This window comes from Lepidochelys olivacea (assembly GCF_965140295.1).
Source record: "Lepidochelys olivacea isolate rLepOli2 genome assembly, chromosome: 22".
Lineage (NCBI taxonomy): Eukaryota > Metazoa > Chordata > Testudines > Cheloniidae > Lepidochelys > Lepidochelys olivacea.
In genome coordinates this window covers 14,294,625-14,317,018 of record NC_140432.1, presented here as the reverse complement: position 1 = coordinate 14,317,018, position 22,394 = coordinate 14,294,625, and the positions used below count along the sequence as shown (strand labels likewise).

Sequence of the window (22,394 nt, the reverse complement as noted above, 5' to 3'; positions counted from 1 at the left end):
GGAACAAAAATCCACCCTGTCACTCTTTTTTGCCCTTTTATATCATCCCTCATTTGTATTTTTTTTTTCTAAATTTGGAATACAATATCGATGAGATAGCAGTAACTTTTTCTCCATAGAATACTTTTTTCCGTTTCCTGGGGCAACAGCAGCACTGTATTGTATGGTTGTATTTACAGCAGGACATATCTGTATTGGTTATAGATGGGTGTGAGTTGCACAATTTGGGTCTGGAGCTAAGCTTCCCTTAGCTAAGGGGGTTCAGATCCCAGGCTCTGTTTTGGCCCCGTCTGCAGCATGTCCACAGAGCTTTTTCAAATAATTTTCCAAAGAAGGAGTATGATGATGCAAAGCCACAGCCTCATGCTATCACGTCATGGCCCGACAAGGCAACGTGAGTGCGGGATGGGATGTCCCTGCATTATGCCATGCTGATGGGATGCCCCCTGCCTGTTGTCACCATGGTGCAGCATGAAGACAGTGATGTCAGTGTGAGGATTAAGGTTGCCAACATTGCATTTCAAACATAAAGGACTCTTCTCTCAGCACCCCTCCTCCAAATATTATCATCAGCAATAACACTAGCAATAATGAATAATAAGCAGCACTCACCTACCTGCGCCAAGGGTATCTCTTGCTGCTTTTTTGCAGCGCTCAGCTTGTTGGGCAGAGATGATGCAACACAGCATCTTGGGGTGTCCCTCCCTGTCATTCTATGACGTCACCCCCGTGTGACTGTGATGTCATGAGGTGTGAAGTCACTGCAGCCCTGTGATGCTGCCCCATTCACTGGCCGGGGGGGGAGGGTCTGGGCTGCGGGACCTCCAGGCCCGGGGAGCGCAATGCATGCCGGACTAGGCTGCCTGGCTCCAGCTAGGCCCCGAAGCCTCACCGTCTCCATGGTAACCGGCCTGTTATCCCCCTTCCCCACCCGCACCTTGCTCACGTGACCCGCGCAGCTGGCCCTCACGTGATGTTTGGTTGCCGAGAAGCTGTTTCCGGGTCAGGCCTCAGTGCAGGACGCGGCGTCAGGGCGGGGGAAGAGCGGGGCCGGGTGAGAGCTGGGGGCGAGGGCGGGAAGCCGGGGCCTGCGCGTCCCAACCCCCACCCCCCGGGGCGGGGGGGGCAGGAATGGGGGGGGCCCTCTCAGGGTCCCGCCGGGCGCCCCTGGCGCTGGGGCTCTGAGTGGCCGAGCCGTCCAGGGCCTCCTCGCAGCGGGCGGGGGCTGCTCTGCCCTGGCCCAGGGCACTGCGCCCCGGGTGTCCCCTGGGCTCCTGAGAGGTGGGGGGAAGGGCACTGGCTGCACAACCCTGGGGGAGAGGGGTCGCTGCCCCCCGGTCCTCAGGCGGGCTGAGTGCTTGCTGCACCCTGGGTGCGGTGGCCCTGATGGGGTGGGGGGAATGCGGAGTGACTCTGGATCCCTCAGCTCTTCGGGCGATTCCTGACTCTGGTGAAGGCCGGGCCCGAGGGGCCTGGGTGATTGGTGAGAGAAACAGAGGGAAGGCTTTTCTTCGGACCGTCTGTGGAACTAGCCTTTAATGCCCGGTTGCACCTGGAGAGTTCAGATATAAGCCAGTTTCATTTAGATGCATCTTTGATCCCCCCCCCCCCCCCCGGAGGCTGAGCATCACTAGTCAAGTGCATGAATGTCCTAGATATTGGCTTATTTTCACTACATCATGGAGGAGAAAAAGTGATGCGTGTGATTTAAAAAAAAAAAAAAGGTATAAGGTTCAGTTAAACTCCGCTATGTACTAACTTCTTACTGGTTTTGGCTGTACCTAATATGTGCTGTAATCATCTGCACTTCTCCCACCTTAGAATCAGAAACGTAGGACAGGAAGGAACCTCGAAAGGTTATCTAGTCCCTTTCCTGCACCCCCTTCACTGAGGCAGGATTAAGTATATCTGGGCCATCCCTGACAGGTGTTTGTCTAACTAGTTCATAAAACCCCCAAAAGGGTGTGAATTCCACCACTTCCCTTGGTAACCTCTTTCAGCAACAAGCTTTTTAAGTATAACAATAGTTTATCTTAATATCCAACCTACATCTCCTTTGCTGCAAACTAAGGTGACTACTTGTTCTACCCTCGGTGGACACAGAGGAAAAAGTGATCACCATTCTCTTTATAACAACCTTTTATGTATTTGAAAACTCAGCTTTCAGTTAAACTACACATTCCCATTTCTTTCAACTTTTCCTCATGGGTCATGTTTCTAAACCTCTTATCACTTTCGTTGTGCTCTTCTGCACACTCTCCAATTTGTCCACATCTTCCTTAAAGCACCAAACTGGACATGGTACTCCAACTGGGGCCTCACCAGCACTGATTAGAGTGGAACAGTTACCTGCTGTGTCTTAATTATGATACTTTTGTTAATACATCTCAGAATGACATTTGCCTTTTCCCCCCACAACAGCATCACACTGTAGACTCTCATTCAATTTGTGATCCAATATAACCGCTGGATCTTCTTCTGTCATACTGCTGTTATTTCCTACGATATTTTATCTTTGTGCATTTGAGTTTTCCATCTGAAGTGTAGTACTTTGCATTTGTCATTACTGAATATCATCTTACTGATTTCAGACCAATTCTCCAGTTTATCAAAATAAATTTGAATTTTAATCTTGTCTTAGAAAGTGCTTGCAAATCCTCCCACCTTGGTGTCATCTGCAAGCTTTATAAACATACTCTCCACTTCTTCATCCAAATTGCTCATGAAAGAATTAAATAGTGCCAGACAGGACAGATCTCTGAAGGGCCCCACTTGATATAACTTGCCAGTTTTACAGTGAACTGTGATAGCTACTCGGTCTTTCAACCATTTATCACCCACCTTATACTAATTTCGTCTAGACCATATTTCCCTAGGTTACTTCTAAGAATTTCATGTGGGACTGCACCAAGAGCCTTACTGAAGTACATATATATATATATATATATCCCCTCTACTGCTTTCCCCCTATCCACTAGGCTGGTTACACAGGCAAAAGAGGAAATTACATTGGCTTGACATGATTTGTTCTTGACAAATCCATGTTGGCTGCTATTATCGTGTTTTTGTTCTCTAGGTTTGAACAACTTGCTTGTTACTCCCTCCCTCCAAAGATTTCAATATACTTTATAACATTTAACTAAAGAAACCTTTCAGTACCCTTTTCCCCACACTGAAATGCAAGCACATCTAGGGTGGAACTAGGCATCTGTTTCACAGCACAGAGCAACACTATACAACAGTCTAGGACAGGAAGTGAGGAATATCTTGTCCAGTTGGTACGGCATGGGGGTTTATGGTTTTCTGTTAACCACGGAAGCATTATTCTACTCAGGTTCTTGTTCCCAGTCCCTCACCATAGTGTCTGAGTCCCTTCCAGAAGCATGTTAAGTGTTATGACTAGCATCTGTCACATGGTTCTTTTCTTTCTCCCAGTAGTATTAACCATTTCAGATAGATGGTTCAGTGTTCAGATGTGTCTTAGCAACTCCTAAGAAAACCCTCATAACAGTGAGTAGGAGTTATTGTTTATGCAATATTTTAAAGGTCTTGAAAAATAACTTTCGCCAGTATTTCATGGGAGATGCACATCCTAACTTCATTAAGCAAAGAGCATGTTCTGTTGCATTCATCCCTTTAAAAAACAGTATTTTTTATGTCCCTGTGCATGTCAAAATGCATTATTGTTTAGGTGAAAGACTGGTTTGGCTCTGCTCTGGTGGAGTCTTGCTGCTATTGGAACTTCATTAAAGTTGACCTCTCTGTGCCTTAGATCGCTGGAAATGAAAGCATAAAATTCTGATATACATTTTGCTTCCCTTGGTTTGTCTCTTTTATATTTCATTGGCTGGGATGAGTCAGTTTCAGTCCGGTTACTAGTCAGTTTCACTTTCTGGTTCTCTTACACTTAGCATATAGTTGGTTGAATTCACAACACTTTAGAGAAAGGTTTAAATCCAGAAAAACACTTTTCATTGACATTTTTAAAATATCATGGGTACCTTTCCAGAGTAGGTTTTGTAGTTATTTCCACATTAACACTTAGATCCAAAATTAAGAATTTTTTTTAACTAGTTGACGCCCCTTTAATCAGCTGTGTAAAAATGCTCACAGTGCAAATTATCATATTGTGCCATTGTATGTGTGAGACATGCTTTGAAATACCATATGCTGTTCTTGCATTTTCTGTTAACCCTTTATTATTAACCCTGAATATTTTGCCATATTGATGCATACTTGCATGGTAGAACAGTGATGCAGCTTTGGAAAAGCAAAATGCATCTAGAATAATTATGACTAGTGTTAACTGTTCAGGAAGGGAATTGGGAAAGTTACTCAGACCCTAAGCTTGCTGTCCTCTGGAGACAAAATTGGTTTGCTAAGCTAAAAATTCAATATGAAATATTTTTTAAATTATTTCTGACATTTTCTTTTCCAGTGTTTGTATTGAGGTGTCTTTCTCATGTGGAATTTACCAACCGATGTTAGCTCAGTGCACGAACAGCGGTGGAGTTGACTAAAAAGCCAAGTAAAGGAGAGAGCGCTTTATGGGTGAGTGAGTTTCTTTTGTTTAAAAACTTTAAAATTTTAAAAGTTCCAACATAGAAGGTCTGAGTGCATGTTTGGAAGCAAATATCTGTCTTTTCTGTGTGTCTGAGCTACAGCTGTATGTTAAGATCAGGGCATTTCAGCCCAAAGCCTTGATCGTTAGCAAGTATCATCCCTGCAGCATATTGTGCATTTCAACATGAAATGTATTTTTTTATGAGAGAGGGACCCTTCCTTGAGTGTTGCCATTCACAAACGCTACACATTGCATCATTCAAATGAAGCTGCCTCGGGGGAAGGAGTGTGCGCCAAATGGGTGATCAGCCCCATGTGACGATAGAGTACTTAAAAGAAAAAGGGGCTTAGGATAAAATGGCAAACTCTTACAAAAATGCCATGGCGGCTTTGATGTTCACACACATGGAATTTCAGCAGAAGATACTTTCATTCCCATTATATGTTGTGTTGTGTTGTACTATGTTGGAAAATCATTCCCAGAGAGTATTATCAGTTATGCTGATAATATGCTGGAAGGGCATAACGAGTGGGGTCCCTCAGGGTTCGGTTCTGGGTCTGGTTCTGTTCCATATCTTCATCAGTGATTTAGATAATGACATAGAGAGTACACTTATAAAGTTTGCGGACGATACCAAGCTGGGAAGGGTTGCAAGTGCTTTGGAGGATAGGATTAAAATTCAAAATGATCTGGACAAACTGGAGAAATGGTCTGAAGTAAATAGGATGAAATTCAATAAGGACAAATGCAAAGTACTCCACTTAGGAACAAACAATCAGTTGCACACATACAAATGGGAAATGACTGCCTAGGAAGGAGTACTGTGGAAAGGAATCTGGGAGTCATAGTGGATCACAAGCTATATGTGAGTCAACAGCGTAACGCTGTTGCAAAAAAAGCAAAGATCATTCTGGGATGTATTAGCAGGAGTATTGTAAGCAAGACACGAGAAGTAACTCTTCCACTCTACTCCACGCTGATTAGGCCACAGCTGGAGTATTGTGTCCAGTTCTGGGCGCCACATTTCAGGAAAGATGTGCACAAATTGGAGAAAGCCCAGAGAAGAGCAACAAAAATGATGAAAGGTCTAGAAAACATGACACATGAGGGAAGATTGAAAAAATTGGGTTTGTTTAGTCTGGAGAAGAGAAGACTTGAGAGGGAACATAAGTTTTCAAGTACATAAAAGTTTGTTACAAGGAGGAGGGAGAAAAATTCTTCTTAACTTCTGAGGATAGGACAAGAAGCAATGGGCTTAAATTGCAGCAAGGGCGGTTTAGGTTGGACATTAGGAAAAACTTCCTGTCAGAGTGGTTAAGCACTGGAATAAATTGCCTAGGGAAGTGGTGGAATCTCTATCACTGGGGATTTTTAAGAGCACATTGGACAAACGCCTGTCAAGGATAGTCTAGATAATACTTAGTCCTGCCTTGAGTGCAGGGGATTGGACTAGATGACCTCTGGAGGTCCCTTTCAGTTCTATGATTCTGTGTAGCACAGGGCTTCTGAATCCCTACCTACCAAGCATAACTTATCTTTTATAGAATGTTGGTGGTAGGTTTAGGTCATCTCACTGCTTATGATATTTAATTCCTTTGTGATAGAGGTACTTCAACAGCTTGTGACCAGAGATAAATCATCCAAGAAAAAGCAAAGTCACGGTCTCCAAGCAGATCATTAACAGCAGAGGGAAATCTATGCAGCAGATGTTTTCCTCTTCCTTTCATAATCTGCCATCCGTTTCCACCTATAGTGGATCTAAGGAAGAGTTAATTGCTGCAGGGAGGGGACATGAACACAGTCTTCTGGTTAGGTAGAGGGAAGGCAGATTCTTGGAGCCGTCAGATTGATGAAGAGAAATGTACAAGCTTGAGTTGACCTTTCTGTTGGTAATAGAAAATATTTCATTATTTATACCTTCCTTGGAAAACTCAGACACCAGTGGCCCAATTTTGACCTCATTTATGCTTGTTCGACTGCATTTCATGGAATTTAGGAGCATAATTTTAGGCAGCTTTTGTACGATAGGATTTTTTTTTCGGGGGAACTTTATAGCCCTGGTCCTGCAAACATAATAATAACACCTAGTCCTTTATTGTTTTTCATTAATAGATCTGAAAATGCTTTACAAAGGAGCTCATTATCATTTCTCCATTTTTTTTTACAATTAGGGAAACTGAGGCACAGGAAGGTGAAGTGACTTGCCCAAGTTCTTCCAGAGGCAGAGCCAGGATAGAACCCAGATCTCCTGAGTTCTGTTCCAGTGCTCTAAATGCTAGATCAGTGTCTTGACTTGATGTATCAAGTTGACTTTAGGCAGTGCCATATTCTTGGTTTGATTTGCCTTCTTCAGCAATTGAAACAGCTGGCTAATTGTTTTTTGGTTAAGTTTAGCCGCAGTGAAAACTTGCAGTTGCTCAGCTTTTTCCTCACCCTGCATGCCGTTATGCGAAGCATTTACAGACTCTTTGAAAGGATGGGATGGCAGTGTTTCTTTTAAAAAGACAAAGTCCTGAAACAAACAGGATGTCCTCAGAGATTTAGAGAGGAAAATAATCCTTAGCACTTCTGTATTGTTCAACATCTTCAAAGCGCTAAGTCACTGTAGACTTGTGCCCTGGGCTGTTAAAATCACTAGTCTTTCTGGATTTCTCCTCAACCCAGGTACCTTGCAGGCTACATTTTAGGATGCAGGGGCTGTATTAAGCCCTTGTGCTGTGCAGTTCGCTTGACTTGATGAAACACTATTTCTTTTTATCATAAATATTATGAAATGTTCCTACCTCTGGGTAGGAAATTAGGACAGATGAGCTAACTTCTTTCTGGGGCACATGTAGAATGGCAGTCACCACAGTATCTAGGCACTGAGTAACTGCCAGCCGACATTTGATACTATTTTGTAAAGGTCAGCAAACCACAATACACAAAGCCCTTTGATTTGGCATATAAAAGAGCCTCTGCTTTGTAATTTCCATGTTACCTCGCTTCATGTGGTGCAAAAGTACCCAAGTGAGATGCATCTTCGAAATACATTAGGGACCTGCAAAATTGAGCTGGCAAGATTTTTTTTTTTTATGGCTGGCCAAGCAATTTGTTCATGTGTTTGTGCTATTGATTCATGGCACAGTCTTAACATCCTCATCAAAAGCCTGTATCTTTCCATCCTTTCTCCATGCCTGGGTAGCAGTCCCAGTTTAACACCTTTGGAAATGGTCAGCTGAACAAGGCTGATCTTTTTCACCCTAAAACTTGCTGTGAATGAGGCACTGTTGTCTATGATGATGGGCTCCCTAGACAAACCTAAGATAAATAGTTTGAGTTAGAACCTGTACCCTGCAGTTCTGATCTAAGCTATGCCAGAGTCCTGTGACTGTGAGCAAGTCACACACCTCTCTGCCTTAGCTTCCCCTTCTGCAAAATGGAGATAACACTTACTTGCCTTACAAGAGCATCATGAGGATTCATTAATGTTTGTAAAGTACTCTGCAATCCTGTGGGGAAATGAGCTATGTAGGTGCAAGATATTGTTATGATGACAATGGCAGCTCAGTTGTAATTTAGGATTTTATAGGTTTGTCGTGGGTATAGTTGTATTAATCCCTCTGGAATTCTAACTACTGTGTCTTGTGTGCTTAAATAATAGCAATGTGTTGTTTCTCTGGGTGTGTAACAACTATCTTATGTGTACTAATGATTATAATATTTACATAGCGCCATTCATTCTGACACATCCCAATGATTTTTACGAACTATATGCACATGGCATCACTGAAATGCAGCCACTTCTGGGGTGGAGCATGTCAGACAGCATGCTGCATAACTTTGGGGTTGGGGATTTTAGCCAACGACTCTGAGATGAATCTTTAAATTAAGTTCCATGGGATCGTAAATGTCCATGCAGAGCAGGCAGGATTTTAATTTTTATGGTCTTGTTTAAAACATCCCTGCACAGTAAACTTCGTGGAACTCAGTGTTATCCCCTTTGAGGTGATGAAGGGCTGAGTTGACTCTGTCAGGATTCAAACCTGTTGGTCCAGGGAGTCTAGGAAGCGTTCACAGTTACTGATAAGATCAGTAAGCAGCCCATTTCTGCTGTGGGTCACTGTCTTGAGGAAGTACCTGGTAGTATTTCAGGGTGCTTGTGGGTGGAAGAGTAAAATATATGGTGGTATACTCTGTTTACTGCCAAGCTGTCCTTAGCTTTTTAAAAAATTGTCCGTTACTTAAGGAAGTGTAGCATAAGATTCACTGCTGCCTTCTGGAGATGAGCTGATTAGCAGTGGATTGTGTATATTGTCTGATGTTTTCTGCATTAACTGTAGAATTCCAAGAAGGGAACATGGATCAGCCCAGCGGAAGGAGTTTCATGCAAGTTCTTTGTGAGAAATACAGCCCCGAGAACTTCCCATATCGTCGAGGTCCTGGAATGGGGGTGCATGTCCCAGCAACGCCACAGGGATCACCTATGAAAGGTAGGGTTCCTACTGGAGCTTTGCATACAAGGGCTTGAGGGCAGGATCATTTCATCCCATAGCTCGGGGTTCTCAACCTTTTCCTTTCTGCGCCCCCCCCCCCCCCCACATGCTATGAAAGCTCCCTGGCCCAGCTGTACCATGACAACTGTTTTTCTGTATATAAAAGCTAGGGCCAGCATTAGGGGGAATCAAGCAGGGCAATTGCCCGGGGCCCCACACCAAAGGGGGCGCCGCAAAGCTAAGTTCCTTTGTCTTCAGCGCCGAGTGATGGGGCTCAGTGCCCCAGGCTGAAGTCCCGTGTGGCAGGGCTTTAGCTTTCTGCCCTGAGCTCTAGCGAGTCTAACGCTGGCCATGCGTGGCAGACCCCCTGAAACCTGCTTACGGCCCCCCAGGGTGCCCCAGACTCCTGGTTGAGAACCAAACTTTCCACTCATCCAGGAGGAAGAATCCTACTGAATTACAAAACCAAATAATCACACTTGTGTTGCTGTATGGCTTGTATCACTGTTTAATATGTATACTACAGTAGGGCCCATAGTCCCCAGTTAGGATCAGGGCACCATATAGACGCACGCTGCTAGCCTGGCATTGTCCACAGCAGCCACTTGAAATTGAACAGGCTTACAGGTTTGGATCAAAGGTGCTGGGGCAGGTTTCTAGGCACGAAACTGGGAGCCAAGAACTCTTGCTTTGTAGTCCCCAGTCCTCCTCCGCGTCCTCTCTGACTTTGGGACTATTACTTCACCTCCATTTCCTCATCTGTGAAATGTGAACTTCTGCTCATTTTAGTTGCTCAGAGCTCTTAATTACTGGCAAGGGGATAGTTGCTGAAAAATTAGTTTGACTCTCCCCACCCTACTCTACTGTCAGTTTGAAAGAATCCTGGCCCAAGGTTCTCCTGCCAATAAAGTAAAGCCCTATACAGCACTGAGATCCAGGGACGTAAACTCTGCCCAGCTTGTCCCCATTTCAGCAATTTTTCAGTGGCTGCAGCAATGTGTATTTGGCACAGGTGTCTTAAACATTTAAAATTTCTCTGGATTCCACCCAGCACAGCTGTTCTGTATTTTCTGGGCCCAATCCAGTAACATGCAGAGTGCCTTCAGCTCTGATTTGAAGTCTATAGCTTTTGAGGGAGTTTAGCACATCACAGGTTTGGGTCCTTGGTCCAGCAGAATCGCAATGACTTCAGTCTTTTATGCTATGTTAGGTCGCTTTCCTATTTACTTTGGGATGCCTGTTGGATGCAGACACTAGGGCTACTAAGACATATTGCACGAACACCCGAAAGAAATGCCCCTTTCTCCTTACCCAATATCCTTACTGCCTTGTGGCCGATCCAGAGATGCATGTCCTCTGGTATAGGCATGCTATTACGAACACACACACCTGAACTTCCTAGAATCTATAAAATAAAAATCCCTATTTCCAAAGGCTTTAGCTGGAACTGGATCGACTTTGCAACCTTTTATCTAATCTTTCCCCACGCTCTGAGGTATTTGGATTTGGTTCACTTTTTATTCAGACAATTTATGGTTTGGGATTTAGCAAACCAGAGCCATCGTTCATTTGTTAAGCTCTTGCCCATCTCTAGTTGTGACTGTAGTTTAAATTCCCATTAGGTTGGTTTGTATCATAAGCAGCCCCAAAGGAGGAAAAAACGAGGAAATTCACTGGGTGAAAATGACGATAACTGGGTTTGACAGCAGAGAACAAAAGTCAGAAAATTCAGTCAAGGACAAAATGTACCATATGTCACTCAAAGTTAATCTCAGTAGAGAATCACCTTAACAAAATTTTCAGTGTGCCCTCTTATTTATATAGATTGCTACAGAAGCTAGCAAGAGGGTCCCTATCCATATGGTCTAGGCACCCCTGACATAACTTAAAAATAAATTACAAATAATACGATAATTACAGCTGTGTAGTTTAATATAATTTACTATCTATGAGCTAGGTAACTTCAAATCTCAAATTGACTTCCAATAATCCCCTACTCTTACAGTTCTTCTCTTGTCCAGTAACTTTAAAATACAGGAGGGAAAAGGGATTAGGGGAAAGAGAGTTTTATGAAGACAATCTCTTATGTTGTGCGTATGATCAGAAGATCTCAAAGTGCTTTACCAGAGTTGGTAAGAAAAAAATTATATTGTGCTTGACACGTGTATAATATGGTACGATTTATCCACATGCTGACTTTCCCTGTTGAAATAGCTTCTTGTTATAAACCAAACATTTTTGGAGAGAATTCTTGGCAGTGGAAATTCCACCATGAGAGGCAGCATAATGTAGTAGTCATAACACAGAACTGGAAGTCAGTTTCTGTTCCTGGCTCTGCTTCTGACCTTTGTGTCTTAGGGAAAGTCACTCATGGCCTTAGTTTCCTGAAGTGCTAGGAACCTACAATTACAATTAACTGCAATGGGATGTTTGGGTACTCATCACCTAAGAAAATGAGGCTATTAACTTTTTTTGTGTCTGTTTCCCTGTTGATAAAATAAGCATAATAGCTGCATCACAGTGAAGTTCTATTAAGCAAAGGGACTCTCTCAGGTCAAATTTAAGCCCAGGTTCAGTTGTGTAATGGTATACGTCAACCAAGCTTTTATAAAACCTAAGATCAATACAAGCACTTGATTTGTTTTGTAAAAAATTCAGTGGAGGCAGTTTTTTAAACGAACATTCTTTTGCCACATTTGCCACTGAAATTTTGCAGCCTTGTGCTAAAAGTAAAATTGATTAGAAACTGACTGTAAACTAAAATGGAACTGACCCATGTGTTTTCGTTGAGATAGGTGAGAGAGAATGCAAACAGCATAAATCATGAAATTACTTCACATTCTTATAATTTTTCCCCATTTTAGCCATCTAAAATGGAATTGGTAATACACTTATCTGTTTTAAAATGTATGACTTTAACCTGACTTGCTTGGCAAATGTAAATCATTATATAACTACTAAATTATTGATTAATCCTTTCCTTTTGCTGGATTTCTTACTTGTTTGTGTTCTTTGATGAGACTAAAGGATGATCTTCTATAGCTGGGAAAATATGAGGCTGACTGGACAGCATCTTGTTCCTCCCCCATTTCAGATCGCCTCAACCTTCCAAGTGTGTTGGTGTTGAACAGCTGTGGAATAACCTGCGCGGGAGAGGAGAATGAAATTGCTGCCTTCTGTGCTCATGTGTCTGAGCTGGATCTCTCTGACAACAAACTTGACAACTGGCATGAGGTAAAGCAATTATGACTGTGCCTTGCTAAATAGCAGCAATAACTGCTGCTCTCGCTGTATTTATATTGCTAGATTGGGATCTTCTCAGTTATTTCAAAGTAGGTAAATGTGTCCATTATAGAGTGTTGTAGTTCACATTTGAAGATCATGTTTGTTGCTCTGTAGCTGTCAAAGTAAATAAACTTGATCACTATGCCACATTCAGGGTATGTCTACATTCGAAATGCTACAGCGGCACAGCTGTAGTGTAGACACTTACTTCAGCAATAGGAGGGGTTATTCTGTCAATATAGTAAATCCACGTCTCTGAGAGGCAGTAGCTAGGTTAACAGAAAAATTCTTCCATCAACCTAGCAGTGTTTGTGTTGGGGCTTACGTCAGCATAATTACATCCCACAGGGCATGACATTTTTCATAGCCTTGAGTGATGTAGTTCAGCCGACCTGACTTCATACCATAGACCAGCCCTCAGGCATTTAACTCGCTTTCCTTAGTACTTTCTGAACTCGTCCTGCAGGTGAGAAATATACTTTCCTTCAGTGCAAAGCATTGGAACCATCATTCCATGCACCAAAAGGTGAATGAGGAATATGGATCACTAACAGAAGGAGTGCAATCAAGAGGGTTTGAGCAAAGGACTGGCAGCTGAGACTCCTGAGTCCTATTCCCAGTTATGCCACTGATCCTGTATGATTTGGGAAAGTTAGAAATCCTCTCTGTGCTTCAGATTTCTCCTCTTCAAAACAGGATTAATAATACTCGTCTACCTTACAGGGGTCTTGTGAGGTTTAATTAATTAATTAATGCTTGTAAAGGGCTTCGAGGTGCTTGGATGAAATGCACGACATAAATGCAATATAGTAGTAGTAGAATAATTAGAGTACATTAAACTGTCTTGTGTCCTCACCGGCTCACGCTCTTTTATCCCACTGTTCATTACTGGAAATCGACATGAAAAAAGCTGAACTGAAACCTAACCTTACTTTTAAAAAAAAATATCTTAAATTAGTTCCTAATCACAAGTGGATATAGTATTGATGTAAGTCTTCTGACCACAGAACAGATCTGCTAGGCCAGGGACAGCATAGGCTTTCCCGTGCTGCTTTTTGCTCAGTGCTTACCTGGAGGGGCCCTTTCTGTGCGTTAGGATAGGAGTTCAGTTTCCATGGGGCTTGTTCAGAGTCTATGGCGACTGCCAATTTAAGAGTTCGTTTGTGCTAGCTGTGATGATGATCTTGTGGTGGCGTTCACTAGGAACAGGAGTGAGAGCACCAGCAGCTCATTTTATGTTGACCCCTGAAAGTCCACCAGTTGGTAACTTAGTTTCTATCACTCTGGTCTGTTTGAGTGCTTATTTGTGGTTGTGCTCATTTTAGTTGTGAAACATGTTCTAAAGGCCTTAATCAGTTGAAAGACATGTACATCCATTCACCATCTCCCCCAGATGGTGCTCCCTATGCCTGTTTTCCCATTTATACAGCCTGCTCCTCTGCTACAGTTCCCCCAAGTCATTTGCATCACGCCCTTCTTCGCACCCAATCACATGCCCCTTAATATATTCTGCACCCTCGATACATATATCCCAGCTGTCCCCTTTTTCTAACCATTCACCCTAACTCCAAGCTACGCACATACGCACCTGATACATGCCAACGGAATAGCTAGCCCCAAGCACTGTTACATGTATGTTTGGATTGAATTCATAACCTTTCAACTCCAGCACCATGTGAGTAAGAAAGCTGGTACTGCCATAGATTAATGGAATCTAATAAGGAATCCATTGTGCATGTACAACGAAATTCTATCAGCCTTTTATTTTAGGCAAAATTACGTGGTCTCTTCCTGGTGGAGAACAGTGGAAAAACTGAGCAACTGATCTGTGTAACAATCATACACTTGAGGGACATGCTCTTGCTTCTCTCTGCCTAGAGAAAGGTCCAGCAGCCTTCTAAGATGCTGGCTTCTGTGACTTGCTATTTCTTAGGCAGGTATTCAGGTGGACTTTCTGATCTCTCCCAAGGGATATGCTTTCCCTTATCAAGCTACCGTCAGAGTGTAATTAAATGAACTGTTGAGGTGAATGTGCAATTAGCCAATCAATTGAGATCAGTGAATAGTTTAAGTATGAATTACAGATAGCTATCTAAAAGCTTTTTTTTTTTTTTTTTTTTTTATATATATATAATTTCTTTGGCTCACAATCCTGCTGGAGGATCCCTTTCTACAAGATGGAATATTATTGAATGAGGTCTGATTACCTCCTGATACGCTTCTTTCTCTTGTTTTTTTTTTTTTCTCTCCCCCACTAGGTCAGTAAAATTGTGTCAAATGTTCCTCACTTGGAGTTTCTAAACCTGAGTTCCAACCCTCTGAATTTGTCAGTTTTAGAGAGAACATGTGCTGGATCTTTCGCTGGTGTTCGCAAACTGGTGCTAAACAACAGCAAAGCTTCCTGGGAAACAGTCCATACAATACTGCAGGAACTACCAGAGTAAGCGTGGGGAGCATGGTATGGAAGGAGAAGTGCCCACTGCATGCAGACAAAGCTCAGAGCAGGAAAGGTTGCTGGGTGGGGGTGAGTGGGCTGAGCAGAGGAATGGGATTTAGTTTCTTTGGGACTTGGAAGGGTTTAACTCTTGCCATTGGGCCAGCTGAATGTTTTATTGCATTTCTATATCTGAACTTGCATAGCGCTTTGCATAGGTGCATATACACACATTGAATAAATCTATATACTGGCATGAATTAATGATTACGGCCTTGACGATGCAGCGTGTGACACTCTTTTCCACTCAGCCATGACTGAGTGAATGCAATGCACCGTGCTAATGGCTATTGGCTGGGACATAAATCTGAGGTCCTGATCAATTGTCATTAAAGATCTCATCACGCTTTTCATGTGTTAATCTCAGGGTCCTGTCCAGTTTCCACCTTGACAGTGGCACTCTGCCTCCCTGAAATGCCTTTTCAATTTCAATTGGATACCAGATTCCTCTTCGTGCAAATTTGTAAAGAAATCTATTATTACAGTATTCTGCTTAACCAGTACACCCTTAATTGAGACAGCCACTTTGTTCCCAGGAAACCAATTTAACCTACTGATAGCGAACAGTAATGATTGCTGCTTAAATGGGACAATGGTAGCATAAATTCTGTCTAATAGAGACATGTTCGGCCATTGCCAACGTAGTCTGAGAAAGATTTAATCAGATGTGAAATTCTAAGTTCCAGTCTTAATACAGAAAGGTGGTAAATATTAAAATAAAAAAAAATCCACTGAGCATTATTTTTATTCCAATTTCTTTATTCAGTACAATATTTCATTTTAAATGTCTTTAGTCGGTTTCCTTTTTTGTTGGCCTCTTATTTGGGATGGGAGGCTGCTTATCGGAGTCTTTTCCCAGTTAAAGGGATTCACCATTATTATTATTTATTTTGTCATGCCTTATTTAAAGCAGTTAGGTAGCATCGCTGTCATCTGACAAATGCACACCACCTTTCACCCTAAAAGTAGTCACGTGAGTGGTGGATGACTTTTGGCCAGGAGCTCGGGGTTATAGTGTGTACAGTCTTTAATGTTCCTGGTGTTCATTTTAAATCTCTTTTACAACCTCCATGACTCTGGTGATGGGAATGTCCATAAATTTAATATACGTGAATGAGTTTTCAGCCTCCACTTGCGCAGTGTTGAGCCCACCCATGCCCAAATTGGTGCAAGGTGTAAACATTGCTAAAAAACAGCATGCTTGTTCAAGCCCTTTCACTCGTGGTGTTTTCACCTGCAACACCTATTGGTTGGCCTTGGCCAATGGATTTTGTTGGGCATAAACTCTTAACATTTCTTTATGTGCATGTGTTGACCGTTTAAAGGTTACTTGTGAAACTATTCCAAAGAGTTGTCAGAACTTTTAGTGGGTACCAGTGGAGTACATGCACAAATCTGCATGCTCACAAATGGTGTCTAAGTAGAGGCCTGGCTGAAAATATACTCCGGAGTTTGAAGCACTTTGGTAGCCATCTAGCTGAAAGATGCTATAGGGAATCCTATCTACACTGAGGTTTCAGAGAGTGCTGGGGCCCTTCATGTTTAAGTAATTCTTGAAAACTGTGTGTACAGGGGCCTCTAGGTAAGACCGTTACAATTTAACAAGAAGCCTTCAAGTAAGAGCATATTTCTTTCTGTGTGCAGCTTGGAGGAGCTCTTCCTGTGCCTTAACGACTATGAAACAGTGTCTTGTTCTCCAGTTTGCTGTCAGTCTCTCAAATTACTCCACATAACTGACAATAATCTTCAAGACTGGACTGAAATCCGAAAGCTCGGAATTATGTTTCCATCACTGGACACGCTTGTCCTGGCCAACAATCACCTGACAACCATTGAAGAATCAAATGATTCTTTGGCAAGGCTGTTCCCTAACCTGCGATCCATCAGCTTGCACAGATCAGGTGAGGTACTGAAAGCAGCATGTTCTTTATATTCCATGTGTAAATGATAATGCCTGATCTAAACCTTGGCTTTGGCAGAGGGGAGGAGTAATATTCTCATTTTGGTGCAAATTGAAACCTGTGCTTTAACAGGGTGGGGAGAGGTATGTTATTTTGCTAGTGGCATCCTACATCTTTGCTAGAAATGAGCAGTTTGCAATCAGTATTGCTTCCTGCTGGCTACTTGTGTGTGAAGCAGATCAGAGAAGGTGGGGAAAGCACAAGCCTGTACAGTAGAATATCCTTGTTAGACTTCTGGGTAGCATAAACTTATTGGACATACTAGTGCCAGAAATGACAGTCGTTTTTGGTCTTGTCTACCCCAGCTTTTAAACAAAGTCGGAAAGCTCTTCATAAATGCAGTCCAAGCAGGTCTGTAATACAAGCTGTCTGGCTAGTGACGTAGGTCACTAACTGGGCTAGAGAAAGGTCTAACACAAGTCATACTCCCTCTAACCGCAAACCACACTACATGTGACCCTGATTTAAGGTTTAGGAATAACATTGAAGCTCTGTTTCCTAATGGTGCTGATCTGAGAACACACAAACAGATTCCAATCTGATAACTTGAGAAACATGTGAGGAGAAGATGATAAACAAGACATCTGCCTACCCATTTCTGTTTCTTTTGGCTTTTTCTGCCACTTCTGGCGCTTTCTCGCTCTCTAAACAATGGTTCAGACTAAAGTGTCTACCTGCTGCTGTCATTCACACCCAAGTACACAAGATTCACTACAGTAGTTGAGCTACCATCCTGATGAGGACAAACCACTGATAGCAGCAATGAAAAACACAACTTTGCTATGGATTCCAAAGGTTGGCCGGTATTCTGTGCTCTCCAGCCACCGTGTTTTCAGGAAGAATAAGTCAGAGTAGTTTGGAATGTCAGTGACTGAGGAGCCAGTTTGCATTCTGAGGCTAGGTTACAGTTTAATCAACCTCTAGACCCAGCGTCCACTTACAGGCGCACACATTTTTATGTGCATTACTGGAGCACGCACAGGGAATCAAGTAGAGCAAACCCCATCTCCTGTGTTTAGATGTTAGATTCTTTAGCTGTACGTATGGAAGATGGTGTGCCAGAAGCTTTGGCATAGGCCTCCTTACAAATATGCCCCAGATACTTTTCTCATCCGAAAGCTGAGGCTGGAGAAGCAACTGGCATAGCAGTGAACACACTTTGTACCTTCAAGCCCCAATGATGGGTAGCTATGGGACAGATCACAGGTGCTAAATGCTGTTTGACTTCCATCTCCCAGATGTGCATGCTTCATTAGCTGAATTTGGAAAACCTTGGAATAAAGTGCTGTGTAAAAAAAAATCTGTTCAATTGTAGCGGTTTTCCTAGTGTTTGTTTGATCTGCTCATTCTCAAGAACTCTGCCATGAATTTCCTGGTGAGTTTTTGTTCCAGTTTGGCTGCCTGATAATCACCAGCAGTCATGGGCCTTTTTCCTCTCCCTAACTTATTAGAATCAATGCACATGTTAAAGACTCTAGTATAGATTCACTTAATGCATTATTGTAGTTGTTGTTGGTTTATTATAGAGAGCCATGGAGGGACTGAAGCATTAATAAAGCCCCTTTCACAGATATCAGCATGCTATCCAGTATAAGCTTCAGGCAGTATCTAAGGTGCCACAAGTACTCCTCGTTCTTTTTGCTGATACAGACTAACACCGCTACCACGCTGAAACCTGACACCATTTAGTAAAACTGCAGCTAACTACAGGAAAATAAACCTTTTAAATCAGACTTGAAAAATGCTGAGTCATTGAGAGGAGCATCCTGTGGGAGGCAGTTTTGCTGGGGTGGAACCAGACATTCAGCCCCGTTGGATGCTATGCAGTACATTGATGATCTGAGGAGCCCCCGGTTGAACAGAAAGCTGAATGAGGACATAACTGTGAATTAAATCACACGTGGAGGGGGGAACTTGGGGTATGGAGGGTTCTTGAAAACTGATAATTTAAAATCTTCTCCACAGCCGCTGGAGTTGTCAAAGTAACTATCTAAATAAAGGCATAACATGGAGTGAAAAGGTGTCAAATAGATGAAATGCACCACTGTATTTTGGATAGCTTTGGTAATTTGTTAGTTGAATTGAGACTACTGTTTGAAAGAATGTCGCCATGGTTCACTGGTGAAATAACAGTTATGGCCACTGCTGCAAGATCCCATGTCTTTCAATTTTCTGGAGGATGAATAGTTGATAGTGATGTGGTTTTATTCACACCCTAATGTAAGTGAATTAAAGCATTAGACCATACACTTCTGGGTTTATTACTCATTCCTCTGCCTACTTTAAATCATTTTTTTTAAGCCTTGTTTCTGCCTGTCCCAGTCTAATACTGCTGTTCCTGCCCCTGCAACAGCTATTACCTATTGATATTACTGAGGCTTTTGCATATTAAATATTGATGAACTTGGTCCTGCTTAAACCTGCTTCTTGTCTTGCTGGCTGCTGTGGTTTAACAGAGATCTCCAGTGATTTGAAGGTGATTGGTTTTCACAGGAGTTGTGATGGAACATCTCAGTGTGGGATGATGGGAGTTCAAGCAGATTTTCTTCAGAGTGGACACCTCCAGCAGTATAAATAAGCTGTTTCCTTTTCAAATGCAATTGCCTCTAACTGTTCGCTTTCTCCCAGGCACAGTAGCATTCTGACCTGCAAAGGCCAGGTTCTTGGCAATAGTTTAATTAGAAGATGAATATGACCCAGTTACCTGTCAATCATTTTCTGCTATCACCACCAGCTGAGTGGTCCACAGGTAGAAGCGGGAAGGGTTTTGAGCCAGTATCACAAGCTGTTACTTCTATCCCTGTGCGTGTGGTATGCACTCATGGCTGACTTCATTACCCAGGGAATGTATTTTAATAGCAAGTTGACTTGACAAGGATATTACACTTGACATGGAAGAAGGGGACAAATATCTCTCTTCAGTATGCCCCGCTACACAAAGAAATTGCAATTCTGGTCTGAATGATCACTTACCTTCTGAGACCACTGCAGTCCCTGGAACAACAGAAGTGTCTGACCTTTACTTAATTACCTGACTTGGGTTTGCTTTAATTTTTTAGAGATGCTGATTTCCTTTTATCTATTATAGTGGTGAAAACGTCCCACCAATTTCTAATAGAAGCGTGTAATACTTGGTATGTTAGACTTAGTAGCTAGACCGTGCATGTAAGAAGCATCTATCTTCTGCCACAGCAAAAGGAAGCAAAGATAAGCATCAGAGTTAATCTTGAACACACAAGCAAATAGATTGTCACCTGGTCCCCAGCTTTCCTAACAACTTTGCTTCAATTCTCAGAACCCAGCACAGATTTGCAGAGAGCTCATGGGAATAGGATACCTGCAGGTCACAAGTTCAAATCCAGACCTAGCTTGGTGTAGACCCTAAAATTTACCATTTGATGGCTGCTTGGTGGTCCCTGAAGTGACACAAGTCTGGCTTCAGCGGTATTAACCAGAGTCCTTTTTATCGAAATAGCCATAATATGTAATGCTAATTGTCATTCAGCCAAGATGCCAGGGACTGAATAGGCCATGGAGATTGAACTTCCCCCTCAGAGATTGTCCCTCCAGACTGGTAGGACAGCATGGGTGAGCTAATGCTGCTCCTTCATGTCCATGAATAAAGGAATTCAGTCTCTAGCATTTCACCGGCAATGCACTGACTTGTCAAATAAACGTAGATTGTCATTCTCCTGTTGAGATCCATGAAATAGTGTTAGGGTCAACTCGTATGCGGAATAACACACTGATAAATGGATGATAAAATGAACAAATTGGCTACACCTGACCTTTGATATATTGTATATGCTCTATATGTATGTGTCTTTAAACAGCTCATTTCTTAAAGCAGGTCTGCATTGCTGGGAAGACATTGACAAACTAAACTCTTTCCCCAAGCTTGAGGAAGTGAGATTGCTTGGAATCCCTCTTCTGCAGTCCTACACCACCGAAGAGCGCAGGAAGCTGTTAATAGCCAGGTCTGGTGTTTCAGTTTGCTCTGCTCAGTAAAACATACTGCACAATTTTGGGTGGGAAATGAGGTGAAGTGTTTGTTAGGGGCACTGCTGATTCATGTGGTATGGATGCACTTGATGATTACCTATTCTACTCATTTCCTCTGGGGCACCTGGCATTGGCTACTGTCGGAAGACAGGATACTGGGCTAGATGGACCTTTGCTCTGACCCAGTATGGCCATTCTTATGTAATGTTAGCTGCGAAAGGACGTGGAACTTCTGCAGGATGAGAAGGGGACATGGAAGTGGAAATAATCTAAATAGAAGGCTCCCATCATAGACGTTAGTCTGTCAGGAAGAATGGGTACTAGTCCAAAGACTATTGACTTTAAAATGGGTCTTGAAGCAGGCCCTCAAAACAATTAGGTTATTTAGGATTTAGGAAATCTCTGAATAATACAGCCTTATTTGTCCATTACAAATTCTAAATACTTGTTTCAACAGATACAGAATCCGCATCACTGGATATTTCCAAGTTAGACGCTCTATTGGGGAAACATTTGTTGTACTGCTTTTCTATTTGTACAGTAAATATTGCTTTGAGAATGTTTCCACATTTCCAATCTCTCGTGTTTTAAATAGAACATTTAGTATGTGATAAAAGGGTAGCATCAAGGTCATGAAAACTGGGATTACGCCTCCTGGGGTCCCTCATTTCCAGTGAGTGGGATACCTGGCTGTTCAGGAAGGTGGGTAAGATTCTTGGTTGGGTGTGCCCAAAGGGTTAAAATGTATAGCAACCCCTTTTGGTGTGAGTGAACTAAGTGCAATTATATATGCTATACTATATTACTATAAACCAATAATATACTGCAGAATAGCGCATATTACTGTGTACCTGTTACAGCTGGTAGAAAAACGCTGTGTAAATATCCATGGAATATTTTGGATGAAACAAAGTTTTCAATTTGTTTGATGAAAAACAAAAAATTCCAAAAACTGAAAATCAATCACCCCCTCATCTAAAAAGGTGGGAGAGGGAAATAGAAAATTGTAATTTTTTTTTATTTCCAATAACTGATTTTTTTTAATTGTATGGGACATTTTTGAGCAAAATGAAAAAAAAAATTCAAAAATTGTCCAAAAAAACCAAGAAAAGTTTCCAGGAAAGTGTTGATCAGCTCTAATTAATACCTGCAATACACTGACCCATATTAACATACTGTACTATTTTATTAAAAGGAAATTTATATCCTGATTAGACCACAAACTGAACCTTAATTGCAGGAACGTGAATCTCATGCAGTTTCTCCACTGGATGTGGGAGTCAGTGGCTTGAATTTTGAGAAGTAACTAATGCTTCTGGGGGACCAATTTGAGATACCAAAGGGTGGGTGGTAGGCTGCTTTCATGTGTCTCAAGTGAGGCACCCAAAAATCATTAGTCACTTTTGAAAATTTAGGCTGGTGACTCTAATGCTTAATCCTGGGGGTCAGGACTCCTGGATTGCATTCCTGGCTCTGCCACTGAGTCATAGTGCTTGGGTAAGCTACTTAAGTTCTCCATGCCTCAGTTTTACCATCAGTACAATGGGTATAGTAAGAATGTACTTTCAGGTAAGTAACAAATGTTTGAAAAATGATTTGAAATCCTCTGATGG

General features: G+C 42.3%; 1 protein-coding gene and 1 long non-coding RNA gene across 5 annotated transcripts in view; one reads left to right on the top strand and one right to left on the bottom strand.

Annotated features, from left to right (window-relative positions):
• The window catches only part of LOC311511336, a 34,140-nt gene extending 33,254 nt beyond the window's left edge, over positions 1-886 (bottom strand). Inside the window, exon 1 of one of the 2 annotated variants that reach the window (XR_014709261.1) lies at positions 613-886. This is a non-coding gene — a long non-coding RNA (uncharacterized lncRNA). The remainder of the gene's footprint in view (positions 1-612) is intronic. The other variant, XR_014709262.1, reaches the window with a different exon arrangement.
• TBCEL (tubulin folding cofactor E like) overlaps positions 1-22,394 on the top strand; it is a 37,428-nt gene that overhangs the window by 3,921 nt on the left and 11,113 nt on the right. The window contains exons 1-7 of one of the 3 annotated variants that reach the window (XM_084611849.1): positions 986-1,054; positions 4,439-4,551; positions 8,887-9,036; positions 12,134-12,273; positions 14,583-14,764; positions 16,463-16,719; positions 20,630-20,756. In XM_084611849.1, the coding sequence (XP_084467975.1) occupies positions 4,548-4,551; positions 8,887-9,036; positions 12,134-12,273; positions 14,583-14,764; positions 16,463-16,719; positions 20,630-20,756 (860 nt within the window). In that variant the 5' untranslated portion in view covers positions 986-1,054; positions 4,439-4,547. Of the gene's footprint in view, positions 1-985; positions 1,055-1,135; positions 1,725-4,438; positions 4,552-8,886; positions 9,037-12,133; positions 12,274-14,582; positions 14,765-16,462; positions 16,720-20,629; positions 20,757-22,394 lie in introns of those variants that run through there. The other 2 variants (XM_084611850.1, XM_084611851.1) reach the window with 2 other exon arrangements.